This window comes from Neopelma chrysocephalum, unplaced genomic scaffold (genome assembly GCF_003984885.1).
Source record: "Neopelma chrysocephalum unplaced genomic scaffold, ASM398488v2 Primary Assembly neopelma1_23b, whole genome shotgun sequence".
NCBI lineage: Eukaryota > Metazoa > Chordata > Aves > Passeriformes > Pipridae > Neopelma > Neopelma chrysocephalum.
Genome location: NW_020897692.1, coordinates 10,908,364 through 10,924,057, shown reverse-complemented (window position 1 = coordinate 10,924,057; position 15,694 = coordinate 10,908,364). Strand labels below are relative to the sequence as shown.

At 38.0% G+C, this 15,694-nt stretch overlaps 1 protein-coding gene across 7 annotated transcripts in view; it reads right to left on the bottom strand.

Moving 5' to 3' along the window:
- The window catches only part of IMPG1 (interphotoreceptor matrix proteoglycan 1), a 56,186-nt gene that overhangs the window by 1,437 nt on the left and 39,055 nt on the right, over positions 1-15,694 (bottom strand). For 4 of the 7 annotated variants that reach the window (XM_027696975.1, XM_027696993.1, XM_027697001.1 and 1 more), the window contains 5 exons: positions 9,170-9,741; positions 8,175-8,394; positions 4,929-5,139; positions 2,650-2,826; positions 2,091-2,552 (listed from right to left, as the gene is read on the bottom strand). In XM_027696975.1, the coding sequence (XP_027552776.1) occupies positions 2,192-2,552; positions 2,650-2,826; positions 4,929-5,139; positions 8,175-8,394; positions 9,170-9,741 (1,541 nt within the window). In that variant the 3' untranslated portion in view covers positions 2,091-2,191. Of the gene's footprint in view, positions 1-1,969; positions 2,054-2,090; positions 2,553-2,649; positions 2,827-4,928; positions 5,140-8,174; positions 8,395-9,169; positions 9,742-15,694 lie in introns of those variants that run through there. The other 3 variants (XR_003536458.1, XM_027696984.1, XM_027697024.1) reach the window with 3 other exon arrangements.

Here is a 15,694-nt window from a genome sequence, read left to right as displayed (position 1 = left end):
AGGGCATGTAGTGACAGGACAAGGGAGGAATGGCTTCAGACTGAAAGAGATTAGGTTTAGATTAGATGTAAAGAAATTATTTCCTGTGAGGGTGGTGAGGCACTGGAAAAGATTGTCCAGAGAACTTGTGGATGCCCCATGCCTGGAAGTGTTAAAGATTGTTAGTTTTTGGACTATTTACTAATTGGGCTAAAACCCACCCAACCAAATCCCCCTCTGACAACTAAGCTTTGCAATAATTTTCCATGTAGTTATTCTGTAAATAAACTGGAGACATTTTTTATGTTTAGGAAGGAATTGAAGGTTATTTTAGCTTCTGCTGGAACTTTATGCCTATTTTCAAATATGCCTTCATAAATACAGAGCTGTACTTATTGTAGATAATATGACCTAAAAAGCTGTCACTGCTTTCATTGCGTATAGCAAAACAGAATTTAATTACTGGAATCCTCAATTTGGCCTATGAGTTCTAGAGATCCATGTCCTCCAGAAAATTCATATTCAAAAGTGCCATCTTCTGTTTCAAAAATTCTAATCTGAGAGGAGTTTTTAAGATTGTGATATCAAAGTTGTCCTCTTAGTTTCAGTTCATGAAAGCTATTCTTCATAAATTTTTTTCCCTCCATTGGCTTTTTTCAAATTATTAAAAATGTGTTGAACATAAGGGTGATGTAAACACTCATTGTGAATGTAAGTAACAGTGAAAAAGCCACCTAATTTTTTGAACCTATTTCAATTTTCTTGTTGCCTGACTTCCCACTAAATTAATTTATTTAACTAGATCTTGAGAAGAGCTTTGTCTGTATACTTTTTACAATTCAAATAGTCTCAATGACACAGGTCTGGTTTTCTTTCACAGATGTGCCATTTTATTACTTTAATAAAATATTTAGTGCTTTTCTATGCAGTAATTTTAAGTAGTTTAGGTAGTATGAAAGTTTAGTTGTCTCAATTACCGACAGGCACATTTCATTTAAGATAGGTGTAAAATACGAATTGCAAACTTCTGTGCTTGTGTTTTTTATAAGCAGTGAAACCAATTCATTCTTGAGCTTTTCCAAAGTGCTGCTCCCTGCTGCTTTGTCCATTTCTGTCTCTGCATTCCAGTCCCCCCATTTTCACCTCAGTCTATAATTGTGACCTGGAGTACTTGAAGAGACCAGACCTGGGTATGACGAAGATCAGTGAAAATACTCTTCCTACATGGTATCATTACTTGCTCCTTTATTTACATACCAGTAAACATGTAATGAGCCAAAGATTCATGTAGTCGGTATCCTGTCTCCCATAGTGTTCAGGTAATGCCAGGGCAGTTCAGGGAATGCCAGGGCAGTCCTGTACTGATATTCCCCACAATAACAATGGGTACTAACAGCTATAGCAAAACCTTTTGGTTCCTAACTGGACTGGGATTCAGAAAAATGAAAACAGCTAAGTGAAGGCTTTTTTCCTACCTCTCAAGAGGGCATACTCAGATACGTCAGAAGTAAGAAACAATCTGGCAATTTTAGAGAAATTTTTCACTCAGTTTTTCTCATTTTTGTCAATTTCCCCCCCCCACAAAGATACAAGAAGTTTGAACTTGAAATAATATTTGAGATATGAGCAGTATGCTGCTCAAATTAGAATTCCTACTCATTCAAACTCTATGTAGCTTAACCTAGCTCAAGTTTTTATATAATCTTTAATTTTTAAAGTTTTTATATTGCTTTTTAAACCTCCCGTTTGATTTGCATTTTGTGTTACTTTGTCATTTAGATATTCCTTCTTCCTTCATGTGTTCCAGTGACTGCCACATTAGCACATGGTTATACAGAATATAACTTTGTTGCATAAAAACACTTAAGAAGAAATTGTTGTTGTCAAGTATCCAAAAAATCTGAGTTTTTCTTTGTACAGAATTACTACAAAGAGGCTTCCTGGTAATATTGACAAATGGGAAACAACAAATTTTTAAAGTTCCACAAACCTTGGTTTTGTCTGGCTGATGCTGGAAACGAAGAATTTCAAGGACTAACTTGTCAATCTTGGCTTTGTAAACTGGCCTGGTGACCTAAAAGAGTAAGAAAAAAACAAAATGTCAAACCACTAATTATTTCACTAAATCACAAAAAGCACTCAGATAGGATGGACCACCAGAACCATGCAAGAGAGCTGTAAGAAAAGCAGTTCTGTAGTCCTGTTATGAAACCTACACAGCAGTAAATGTGGAAAGCAATGAATGCGTTAGTATTTTCAGTTCTGAAGTTGCCAAGCGAGAGAATAGGTTCAAGTTTGATTTAGTTGTGGAGTTAATGCTTGAAGATGGACCTGTTATTTCAGGTGGGGCTGTTTGCTGAGGGGTAAGGGAAGGATTTTCATGCATTTTACCTCCAGGCTGAATTGTGTTTTCAAGTTCGTGTAATGCTTCGTGGTCAGTGATCTCTGAGGAACCGAGACAAGCACTTACACTGCAAGCCATGTGACAAAAGCTAGATATGGGTTCATCGTGTTCAAAAGCAGGATTAATCCTTACAGCATTTTCTGAATTGCAGCTGCTGAGAGTAGGCCTTCTACAATGCAGAACATTTTTGTTTAGGTAAGATTTTAAATTGCAAAAGAAACAAAAGGAATATTTTGAAATTTGAAGAAAGATTGTGAGCAGCTTACTGCAAATTAGAGTTTCTTTTGCATTTTCTTCTTAACTTAATAATTAAAATGATGAAAAGAAAAGCAAGGCTTAGTAAGCCAAGAATGAGAGGTGTAAAAATGAAGGGTTGTGTGGGTTCTGGAGCAAATTTGGCACAGCGCTGTCCTTGGTAAAGCTGGTGTCTACGTACAGGGCATCTAAAATAAGGAGAGGAAGACAAAAAATGAAAACAAAATCTGCAATTAATTATGAGCACATTATTTCCACTACAATTAGTTGCTATGTGTCTTCATGAAAATAATGTGATTGATAATAAGGGAAAGATAATATTCTTACATTCATGAGAGTGAGTGTTAAAAAGACACTGATATCTTCTTTGTCAACCTACAAATTTTAGGGAAATTGTGCATTTTAAACATCTCTGACAAGTTTCTAACCCCACAGGTGAAATTGAAATAATATTTGAGGTTTAGAACCTGAGAATGGCAAATGTGTTTTAAGGTAATGTCTGAACGTATCTTTGAAGCCTATATTCTGTGTACTGGTGATTTCACTCTGAGTAGCAAGGCCTGGCATAAAAATAGACGGGACACTACTCCTCATGATAGGACAAGAGGAAATGGCCTCAAGCTGAATCAGGGGAAGTTCAGGTTGGACATCAGGAAAAATGCCTTCACTGAAAGGGTTGTCAAGCTTTGGAATGAACTGTGCAAGGAAGTGGTTAAGTCACCATCTCCGGAAGTGTTCAAGAAACATCTGGGCATGGCACTCACTGCTATGGTTTAGTTGACACAGTAGTGTTCAGTCAAAGGTTGGACTTTATGATCTTAGGGGTTTTTTCCAACCTTAATGAATCTATGATTCTATAAATAGCTCCCTTTAAAGCAAGGGAAGATTGCCATACTTCATGTGAGAACACAGGGTTTCCAGTTAGTGGAAAAACTAAGATGGTGCTGAGTGAATTCACCTGCAAAACAAGGGCAAATAGTAGGCCATAATTTTCTCTCTCACTGTACAAGTTTGCACAAGCTGTCAGGATGAGACTGGGGGTAAGTTTGTAACTCGCTATAATTCACTAAAATTTTCGCTCATTATTTTTAATCCTTTTGTAATTCCACATGATGGTTTAGTTATTACTGTACATCAAGTCAGGGCTTTTCTAAAAGGAAAAAGTTTTATTTTCCTTAGTGCATCAGTCTTGGAGGAGTAGGCTATACCCCTTGCTACCTCAGTAAAGTTTGAAGAGGACCTTTGTAGCTCACAAGCTGATTCCTAGTACAAAATACTTCAGCTACCCTAGTGTGACTGCAAGTCAGGAATTTGGCAGTAACTGTGGTGAATTCAATATAATCTTGTATTAATCTTTCTGTGATGGCCACTGAAGGAAATGGATTATGGCAGTATTGTTGTTACAGTCAAATTATCGTATGAATAATTTGCTCAGTGGTCTTATTTTTTTGACATTAATCCTAACTAAGCTAGAAGACCTATCACTGACCTAGTCAAGTCAATATTGAGAGAGAATAAACAAATGCAAGAATTTTAACTTGTTTTATACTGATACATGTGGCTGGTCAGCTACTGTGTGCCCATTGAATATACAGTTTCACATAATGCTCTGGATTGTCTAGTCTTAAAGTGCGAAGAAACTTGATCCTTTGAAACAGAATTAATATGTTCAAGTACTGTGTAGTTCTCAATATTGACTTAAGGTAATTTTGTGTGAAAATTCTTACGGAATATATTTGCAGTTAGGAGGAGCTGCTAATCTTCAAGTCTTTCCCAGAAAGCCCTGATAGCAGCCTCAGCCCTAATGTCCTTTATTGGGTGGTCTGGAATCAGAGTAGTCCTCATTGGTGTGTCTATATGAATATAGATTTTAATACATCTTAGGAAAATGTAATTTCTTAAAATACTACTATATAATCAGTAGCCAAACCATGAATGCGCTACTGCATTTTTGCCATATGTGTTTGGAAATCTGAAAAGAATGCATGGCTTTGTGTGTGTCATCTCTGCCAATGATGCTGAATTTCTAATAAATTTCTAAAAAGTAACTTTTCTAAAAAGTAACTAGGTCATGGTGTTCTGTTCGTCCTAACAGGCTGAAATGGATTTAGCTGTGGTGAGGCTATTTAGAAAGGTATTGCAGTGTAACTTTAGGTATCTGAATGTTGAGATTTTGGCTTATTAGCCTAGTTTATGCTGTTGAAAAGTATATACTCAGCCCTACTTGATCACGTGATAGACATTATCAGGAGGATGTTAAGAGAATTCACGTTGATCACCATCTCTTTACCTGCAGACAGCTCCTCTTCCTGGAACTAGCTCACATTTCCCACCATTGACACAAAGATGCGGTTCCAGCTCGCACAGGCTCCGGCAGGGCAATCCATCTTGGCTGGCATAACCAGGTTTACAAAGGCAGTCAGCTTCCTTTGTCCACTCGTTCATTATGCATTCAGAAAACTTGTCACATGCCATGAATTTGCATGGGTCTGCCTGATCAGCTGTAAAGGATGGGTAAATTATTAATTGAAGCATTACCACAAAGTGACTTGGCAGGCTTTGTGGCAGCTAGAGAAAACAATTCCCATTTACTGGCCTTGACACTTGGGCATGTTAATAGGAGGATGGAGTCTAGCATAAAAGGACACACATCCTTCTTCCTGTAGATGACACAACAAGCATGCAAATTTATATCAACTTCTGCATTTATTTACCCCATCACTGTTAAGCTGTCATTTTCATGTCACTGACAAGGATTTTCACATTTGGATATTTTTATTCTGTTCTTACTGTAAGTGCTAGTTTTATACTCATGGCTGCCATGCTATAGCCTTGCTTATGTGTGAGAAATAGTTTCAGCTGTAATGATCCTCAACACATAATTTAGGACAAGATAGAGGGAGGGAATTAGGTTTTGAATATTACACAGTACTATGATCTGCAACCCAGAAATATTGTCATGGTTTAAAGAAAATATGTGCTTGCAGGCCTTGCTCTTTTTTTGTTTTGTTTTTTAAATATTAGTAAGGGATGCCTCTTTGAGATTAAGTGAAAAGGAGCCTACTGATGTTCACAGGAAGGCCTAAATCAGAGACAGCTTAAAGTCCTAACTCCAGCTGTCACACAAATCTATTTTTCCTTCTTACTAGAATTGCAAAAAAAAAAAAAAAAAGACCCAGAAGGAGTAATTTTAACCCAATACTCAGCTTGTGCTGATGGGGTGATGAAGATGAGGGCTGCATCCACCAATCTTGTCTCCTGGAACCTGTTTCCTGCATACTATGGGATAAAACCCTTAGAAGGCAAAAGATGAGAAGCAGACCAGATGATACAAATTTGTACTTGCCACCAAAGAGTTTAATAAGATATGTGAATCCAGAAAGGAAAAAAAAGATGTAGAAAACTGGGCAAGGAGAATGCAGAGAAGGAAGTGAGAGGAGATATACAGGTATGAGCTGGGCTACGTGACCCTTAATACTTATGTATTTTAAAAAGATTTGTACTGGATATTGCAGCTACTACTTGTAGGTACTAACTGGGCTGAAAATTTTCTTCTGCAGCCACTTCATGCCCTGTACTAGATGCTCAGTGATAATAATTTTAATGAAAAATGAGCATTGAATATTTTGTAGCAGTACTGGAAATCTCAGACACACACTGGAATATTCTTCAGTGGTAGAAATGAATCCATCAGAGCTGTTCACTTTTAACCTCTCTGTAATTCTATGGCTAGTTCCTGTTTTGCATTTTAGACTAGTGAGTTCTAGCATGTGCAATTTCCCCTTGCTATGTACAATGCTCATGTCGATTTGATATGTACTTTGCTCCTGGACTGTAAGTGTGTGTACATGTAAACTCTTAAGAACAAGCAGAGCTTGGCATGAGCACTTTGCTGGGTTAGAGGGTTATTTTTTTGTCATAACATTTCATTTTCCTTAATACATACCTGTCATGCTGTGTTATGCTTTCTGTTTTCACTTTGTTTACATTACAGAAATAATGCATGCAGGTATTTTTAAAAGTCCTTCTTTATGGTATTATTTATGACCAATGTAGTCATCCTTTTGCAGCTCCTGAATCTTGATCTATGTTTTGGACAGTTCCCATCAGCGTTTCAATTTGATAGAACATTGTTACCACTAGATGGCTCTCCCTTTCAAAATAAATACGAATTTGCTTACATTACCTCAGTTTACTAAACAGGTTGGGGGGGGGGGTTGTTTATTTGTTTGTTTTCTGAAATAAAAACAGAGGGCTTTGAAATACCTGTATGGGAATATACTGGTTTTCTAAACACAGATTCTTCTATTTTGACATTTTACTACTGCTCATAAGCCTAGAAAGAACAGCTGTCTCAGCAAACTCATTATAATACTGTTTGTTTGAAATACCACATCAGTAAAGCAGCCAATATGGATGAAGATGAAAGATTTTTAAATTTTTATGTGTTTGCATTTTAGCAACTTTCTCATTTTAATTTTTATTTAATGAAAATTTACTACTAAAGCAGGGAACGTGTGGTAGCCCAAAGTTAACTTTTTATCATTAGTTAATAATTTCTTCATCAAAACATCAGTTTATCGTGACAGTATCTGAAGGTTTGAATACTGTGATTTCGTTAACTTTCTTTACCACAAACTATCTATGCTTTTAGTGGCCACAAGGACATCTGTATAATGAAAATTGGTTAGAAACTGCCTGCATGAATTGTAAATAGACTTTTGTTTTGGAATTGTCAGAGTTCTGTACATAAAAGGACAGCTTAACCAAAATGTCTAAAGGCATCTGCATACTCAGATGTTGATATAATTTTTCTCCATGACAATGAAATCAAATTCAGTCCTGAAATTGTTACCAGAACCTGAAGATAGATTCAGGCTTCAATTTTTATAAAACAATATAGATTTTGAAAACATTAAGCTTCTGACATAACAATAGTGTCCAGATGTGTGGTTACTGACTTTCTACTACAGACTTATTTGAAAGCTATTAATTCAAGAGGGATTGTGGAATTACAAATCTATGGAGTGCTACATGTAGTCATGCTCTGATTAGTATCTGTAGAATCCAGTTACTTCTAGAAATTATCTCCTCCTGCCGTGAACTCTGTAGCCCTTTAAAAAAGTTTTAATGACACTCTAAACTATGGTTTGCTTTCAGTTTTGCAATAATCATCAGAAATTATGTTTACATACTCAGGTGCAAGATTTGCATGTCACGCCTGTAAAATGCACATGAGCATTTCTTATACCTGTCTTCACCCAGCCCTTACTCTAGAGAGTCACTATATTTGGCTCTGAAAACCAGTTGGTGAACAGGCACAGACCAACAGCTCCACCCAGCTTTTCATTCTAATATGAAAATATGTCTGCAGATAATTTGCAACATCTTGGTTTTTCTTATTATTCCAGATCACTGGGAGGCTATTGCTAATATGGTTATTTCCAAAACAGTCATACTTCTGGAGCTGTAACAATCTGAGAAAGATTATTTGCTTGGTTCTGACTTTGCACATACATTAGTAATGCAATCTTACCTGGCTCAATATCCAAGGAATAGCTGTCAATCTCCAAATTGAGGTGTTGGGCTGCAGCATCACAGAAGTCTTCCAAAACACAGTGTACTGCTTCTGTGATATTGTATGGCACTGTCCTGGCAAATTTCATTTTGCTGTTCACAATCACACTTCCATTCCTGAAGTTAAGTATTTCCAAGTGCTTAAAACCTGTAAGGTTGGACTGAAGGTATGGAAGTAGCTGCAAAACAGAAATTTGCCTTTATTTTAACTTCCTGTCAGTGTCTTCCTGCTGTTAATTTCTCTTATAGTCACTTTTCATTATCAAGTACAAACATCACACACTCATTTCACTGAATTTAATGCAATTGTTAAACTCCATGAACAAATTAACTTTTCCATTTAGCACTATCTTCTTCTGGACTTCTGCATCTTTCTCAATAATAGATTGAGATAGATGGGCAGCAATTTCCCCTGTAATGAAATGCATAGCAGCTGGGGAGTTTATTCATCTGGAAGAGAAAAAATTACCTCACTCTAAAGCCAACTTTAATTATTTTCAAACATTGAATCCAGGCAGGTTGGGGCATAGCATAATAGGCATGTTACTGAGCTGACCTGCTGCCCTGTTGTACCCATAGAGAAAATCCATATCTAATCACAGTCCCCCTGCTAAGCTGTGATATATTTTTAAAGGCCTATTTTAAAATCCAGCAAGCAGACACAAGCCTTAGATGTAATCAGCACTGCTATACTGTTGAAGTGAATGTAAGAAAAAGCCAAATAAATTACATGCCAGGCATATGTCTGAAGTCTCTTGAACAAGTAAAAACTTTCATCACTGGTTTCATAAATTCTGTCTCCATACTGTGTGAGGTTTATGGATCCTTTAAAAATGCAGCTTATCAGACTGACTGTAGTAGGGTCTGATATTGTTAAAATACTGTGCAATTTGATGTATTCCTTTCAACTGTACCCAACTGCCATATATGTTGTTCAAGTTGATTTTCACCCACCAATTGCATGAACTGTTGTTCTAGTGCTTTGTATTCTGTCGAACTCCTATTGAAGAGGTCATCAGAAAAGTGCATGTTGGTTACCCTCAGGCTGAAGAAAACCACTAGCTCTTTGCCTTTGCCTGCAGTTGTCATGGAGCTGGTAGTTACATACTTCAGCGTAGGAGCTGGGGTGGTTTCTGCAGGCTTAGTTGTCAGCACTGGGATATAACCGCTGCCGTGCTCCCCTTCATCCAGAGCTGCTGTGCTCAGCCCACCGATGTGATCCAACTCAGCAGCGATATCCTGCACTCCCATTCCTGTGCCATCGGGAGGAGCGCTCTCAGGGGTAGGCGCTGAGGAATCTGGTAATTCGAGGGACTGTTCGATGATCTCAGAGAGGCTGTAGGATGGGCTGGTTGCTGCAGGCAGTGGTGCTATTTGGTCTGATGAAAGCACATCTGTAATAACACCTTCAGGCTGCATGGTAGAGAGATCACTTGAACCAATAAAGAAAGGCAACGTTTCATAAGTGCTGACTGTAACAAAAACATCATCGCCTGATGATTCTGGTTCTTCCATGATCTTAACTGCTGCAGAAAAACAGGGTAAAAACAAACAGCCATGTTGAAAAGCAAGCATAAAAAACATTGAGCATGGAAAAAAAATGTATATAGTATTTTCACAGAAACATTTTTAAAAACAAGCTTTAATACTATCTAAACATGAAAATGTTCCATCACCCAGGAAGGAGATACTGGAATAAAAGACCTCATGCACATGTTTGAGTGATGAGATTTCTGGGGCTTCTGTGTTTATTACACTTGGTAAGTATTTCCTGAGCCTCTAAAGCACATTCTTGTTCTGAAGGCACATAATCACACTGTCAGTTTATATTGTCTGAAAGAGTAGATCACAGCTTTGCACTGTCTGCTCGGATCACTTGGATGCTGGAGTCATTCTGTTCCCCTCTGCGAGAAGTTAAAGCTATTATTTGCCAGTAATCATAAATTGTGGTTACAAAAAATAGTACAGCCCCTTCAGATGCAAGCTGCATTGCTTTACCCAACAGCACCACTGAAAACAATTAAAAACTTAAGAAATCATCTGGTGCACCTGAAGTAGAAATTTTAGGAGGTCCCCATCAGGGCTTGGCATGGATCTAGGATATGTGATAGCTGTAGCTGAAATCCAAATCTAAAGTATCATAAATGTGATTCTGAATTTGGGTTGCCTGGACACATGACTTCACAGAAAATGATGGCCTCCAAGCAACATATATCTACCCAAGGTGATGACTTTGTCCTTTTCCAGGGAGATGCCACTCTCCACATGGAAGTTTTAGCAGCTCCTTACAGGCAAAATCACTTATCAGCTGTTAGGAAAGAAGTTTTTCTCCAGTTGACGAACTCTTCGATTCCCTACACACTTAATTTCCTCCCAATTGCCAATAAAAATATGAAAGGAGAGCAAATTTTTGCATTGGGAATATCCTTCACTGAAGGAGGTGGCAACTGTCCTGGCCATGGCAAAGGAGTTGCCCATGGATGTTCTTTGTACCCTTGTTTCCTTACTTCTAAATTAACTCCCTGATATTTCATTAAGGACTTGAGGTGCTTTTCTCTTGCGATATCCACATGCTTCTTGTGTGATCACAGATACAGACAGATTAGAAAAGCAAAGCCTAGTGATGTTCTCTGTTTACAAAGCTCTTGCTATTACTTGTTACGCCGATAAGGAGTGAGAGTCACTTATCAGTTAAGAGACCTCAGAACAGCTTTCTTAGCATTAGTGCATGAGGCATTAATGCAGGATGATCTACTGATGGGATGAGCCTGCAGCTCCACAGACCAACCTTCTCTGAGCATGAAGGCATACACTTGAGGACATGATTGTGATGGCATTTGTTAGGCAGATTATATTTTAGAAAGATAACAGCAGGAGAAAGAAGTACCAAAATTGCTTTAAAATTGCAGCAGGTTTGAAGCAGAATAACCATATATATATATGTTGCATATTTGGCATACAGCTGTATGTATATATACATACATATGGTCTATACATAAACTAGGTCTTCTGGCATCCTCTTATTACAAGCAAAGTAACTTAAAAGGCCTTGAGGGCATACCAAGATGATCTCTGCGCATGTATCACCTGTTTTCCTAAGCTGCCAATTCTTATCAGTCACTGTGTCTCCAGCTGAGAGAGATAGATGGTGACTGACCACAGAGGTCATGTTAGCCCCTTGCAATGGGAAAATAAATGGGCTCACCTAAAAGGCTGCTGAGCACTTACTGTAGCACAGCACCAGTCCCAAACCCAGGGACAACTGACTTGTTCTGTTGGATGTACTTTGTCTAACTGGTGTCACGTTACTGCTGCGACTTGCCTACGCAAGCGATATGTTGAAATCAGCAGTAAAATGACTTGCAACTGGTTTTACTAAGCTTTTCATCCATCTACATGAGATTTTGATAAAATTCAATCCTAAGAAGTTAAAAACTATGGGCGAAACAAAGAAGACCTAGACATTTCATAGAATCATAGCTTGGTTTGAGTTGGAAGGGATCTTAAAGATGACCTAGTTTTGATGGGACAACTTCCACTACACCAGCTTGCTCAGAACACCATCCAACCTGGTCTTGATCAGTCCCAGAGATGGAGCATCTACAGCTTCTCTGGGCAACGTGTTCTTGTGCCTCACCACCCTCACAGTAAAGGATTTCTTCCTAATATTTAATCTAAATCTAAACCCCTTCAGTTTAAGACATTCTCCCTTGTCTTATCACTACATGCCCTTGTAAAAGATCCCTCTCCAACTTTCTTGTAGGCCCCCTTTATGTATAGGAAGGCTGCTGTATGGTCTCTCTGGAGCCTTCTCTTCTCTAGGCTGAACAACCCCAACTCTCTCAGCCTGTCTTCATAAGAGAGATGCTCCTGCCCTCTGAGTATCCTCACAGCCCTCCTCTGGACCTGTTCCAGCAGGTCCACATCCTTCTTATATTGGGGAGGCCCAGAGCTGAATGCAGAACTCCAGGGGGAGTGTCACAAGAGCAGAATTCAGGGGAGAATCACCTCCCTTGATGTGCTGGTCACTTAAAAAAAAAACCAACAACAAAAAAACCTCTTTGCATTTTAAATGTTGCTTTTAAATATAACATCAATATATATATTTGTTTTCAGACTATATATAAGGAAGACATTTTTTTATGATGAAGGTGGTGAAACACTGGAACACATTGCCTAGAGAAGTGGTGGATGCCGCATTCCTGGAAACACTGAAGGTCAGGTTGGACAAGGCTCTGAGCAACCTATCTAGTTGAAGATGTCCCAAATAAAAACCACAACTCTAACTCTCAGCCACCACTTATCCTCCCACAAAGATGTTCACTGAACTCTGTAGATAATTTTTTGTATTACATGAACAAGGCAGGACAGTATTGTACTGAGAGTTTTATATCTAAAATTAAACTGCTGTTGGCAAAGATATGTAAACACTAAATTAAGAGACCATTTCCTGGGCCCATGCTATATTAAATCTTTGTAAAAGGAGTGCAGCATGCAGACATTTATTCCCTGCTGAGGGAATAAAATACATAGTTTTGACTTACCAGAAAAAAATCAATGGCCATTTCAACAACTTTATTTTAGGTATCTAATTAGTTGGTCCTCATTTTTTTTAAAATGAGGTAAACACTTCTAATTGACCATGAATAAGGAGTTATTGTTTGGGAAAGGTCAAATTGTCATGAGACGTTTTTCTAGAGGGTTTGCATTAATAAGCAGGCCCAGAAGCCTGCACATTAAGAGGTCCTGGCATTTCTTTTCATTCATGAGCTTAATAAGCACTGACATTTCCTATTGGCAGTAGACAAATTTTCCAAGTCCACTGACGGGTATTGTGTATATGTTCTGTATATGAAAGTTACAGTATTACAATGTATATGTATCTATTTGTATACTTGCTGGCTGACGAAAATAATAATGAAGGAAAGAGTGTGCAGTTAAGAGATTGGTCCATAATGTGGAGTAAGGATCACCTTATGTGCAGCTCTGCTGATATCAATATGAGATGGATAAACAGCAAGTAGCTGCATTCAAATTTACATATTTTGTTGATGCCTGAAATGCCACCAGATCCCTGGGTACAGGACGGTTGTGTACAAAGTGCTGAATTTATATTTAAGGCTTTTAGTTTTTAACTAGGGCACAAGTAAGATGAGGATTAGGAGAATTAGGAGAAGAAGATCATTAACCTAATGGGTCACAACAAGTGTCTCGCAGTACATAATTACTGATTATGTTTCTTTTTAATTGTAAATGCAAGCCAGAAGATCCAGAATGATCTACGGCTGTCATTCTGACTGTCTGTATGAATTCTTCAGAAGCCAGGTTCAATGTCCAGTGAAACCAACAGAACTTCTTCTCCACTGACTCCAGTGAACCTCAGTTCACTGGGAGTGAACCCCATCTCTTCTCCATCTTCAGTCCTAAAAAATCTTGTCTCTCTTAACCCTTTTTCCTTAGTACCCACACTGAAACTTTTTGTGTAGTCTAACTTTTTACAGAGCAGTCTAAGAGCTGCATCTCTAGCTCCACTACTATATAGTACTCTGTGTAACTTCCAGGAGAAGCCTTCAGTTTATTCTGAAAATGTTCATACCTCTCACCTCTCTTCATTATCAATATTCTTGGCACCGAAGATGCAAATAAATGCCATTCTCACATGATGTCACAAGAGGAGTATTTTCTATCCTAATAAAATACTACTTAGTAATGATAATCTTCTCTCCTTATTCTCAGAGCCATTCAGTCCTACCTGACACTCTGAAAACTTTGAGGGTAACATAAAATTTGCAAAATCAAAACCTGAAAAGATAAAACACTTCAGAATTCAGGGCATTGACCAACTATAGCTTACTAATCTTGTCTATGTTCATTATGAATTAATCTTTAAAGGGTGCTACTTTAGCTGTGCTCCACACACTGACATCAAGGCCAACCTTCTATTTGGTACCAACTGGACAACCCTGTTTTACTGACTTTCCTGCTTAACTGAGTAATTTGTCCAGGGCAACAGACTCTATGTTTGATTTGGGATGTTTGCTCACAAAGGGAGTTATAACATGGCTCTCATTTCTCTTTGAGATCTTTACCATGATTTCTTTTTTGGGGGGTCAGTAGTATTGCTTACTTCTGCAATCACTGAAGAAATAAAAACTAAAGAACTCTTCACTTGTTTCTCAAAGATGCATAAAGATTTAGAGCAAACCATTAAGAACTAAGTCAAGCCCTGACTACTTTTACTGCTCTGCAACTTTTCCCTCGTTGCAGTGAATTCTCTCTGAGAGCAGCAGAATGATGCAGTTCACAACAATCTGACTGTCCATAAACTTTTCACTAATTCAAGTTAACTGGTCTTACTCAACTCACACAATGTTTTCAGTACAGAGAAGGAATTCCCTTTACGGAATATCCGAGGGTTAATATTTTGATTGATCCATCTCTCCTTGGGAAATGGAAGCTCCCTTAACCACATCTGCTTTTAGCAATTTCATGTTTGGTCACTGTACCTGTAAGAGCCCTCTGAAATATCGATTTCTTGTGGTATTACAACTTCATTTTTTCTTTGATTACCATTTTCTGATGCACTGGCCATTGCATGGATGAAAAATAGTAATTCAGCTTGCCATTTGCTGTTTTATTAAGAACTTTAGTTCAGAGACAGTTTTCTGAACAAGACTATTTCTTTAAAGATTTGAAGTCATGCAATAAATACATTTAATATAATTTTTTAAATTTTTCAACTTCAAGCTAATCATTTAGGTACAAGTGGAAATACAATAGATATACAACTAATTCACAGAATATTCTGAGTTGGAAGGGACCCCCAAGGATCATCATGTCCAACTCATAAGTAAATGGCCCCTACTGGGATCAAACCCACAACCTTGGCATTATTAGCACTGTGCTCTAATCAACTGAGCTAATTGGGCAAGCTTACTTTACAGACCTGTGTCAAATTCATATGCTGAGAGACATGACTGTTAAACCTTAACAACTGTTTTTTGCATTCTCACGTTCAGCAGTTTGAGAGGATGAAGCATTTTAGAAACATAAAAGTACTCTAAACAATACAGGAATAGCTGGTGTTTTTGAAGCATGCTCAAAGCTCTGAGTAGCAGCGTTCGAGTTCATTTTGCACTGAAACTATGCAATGGAAGTGTCTGTGGAAAGAGACTGGAGAGTGGTCAATCTGTTAAACCCAGGTCTGTACCATCATCCCACTGCAATCTCTCTACTGACTTCAACAGATGCTGCACCTCATTATGGTGACTGTTCTACCTCTCTAAGTTAAGACTCCGAAAAGATGCAGAAACATCCATTTACTTCAGCACTCTTCTGTCTACAGCAGAATAAAAGTCGGCATTTTCATATTAATTGCTTTAGACAGTTAACACTATTGATACTTGCAATAAAGATTATAAAGTTGGATGTTGAGACAGCATTCCAGTGTTTTATAATACTATACAGACAGTAGAAGTA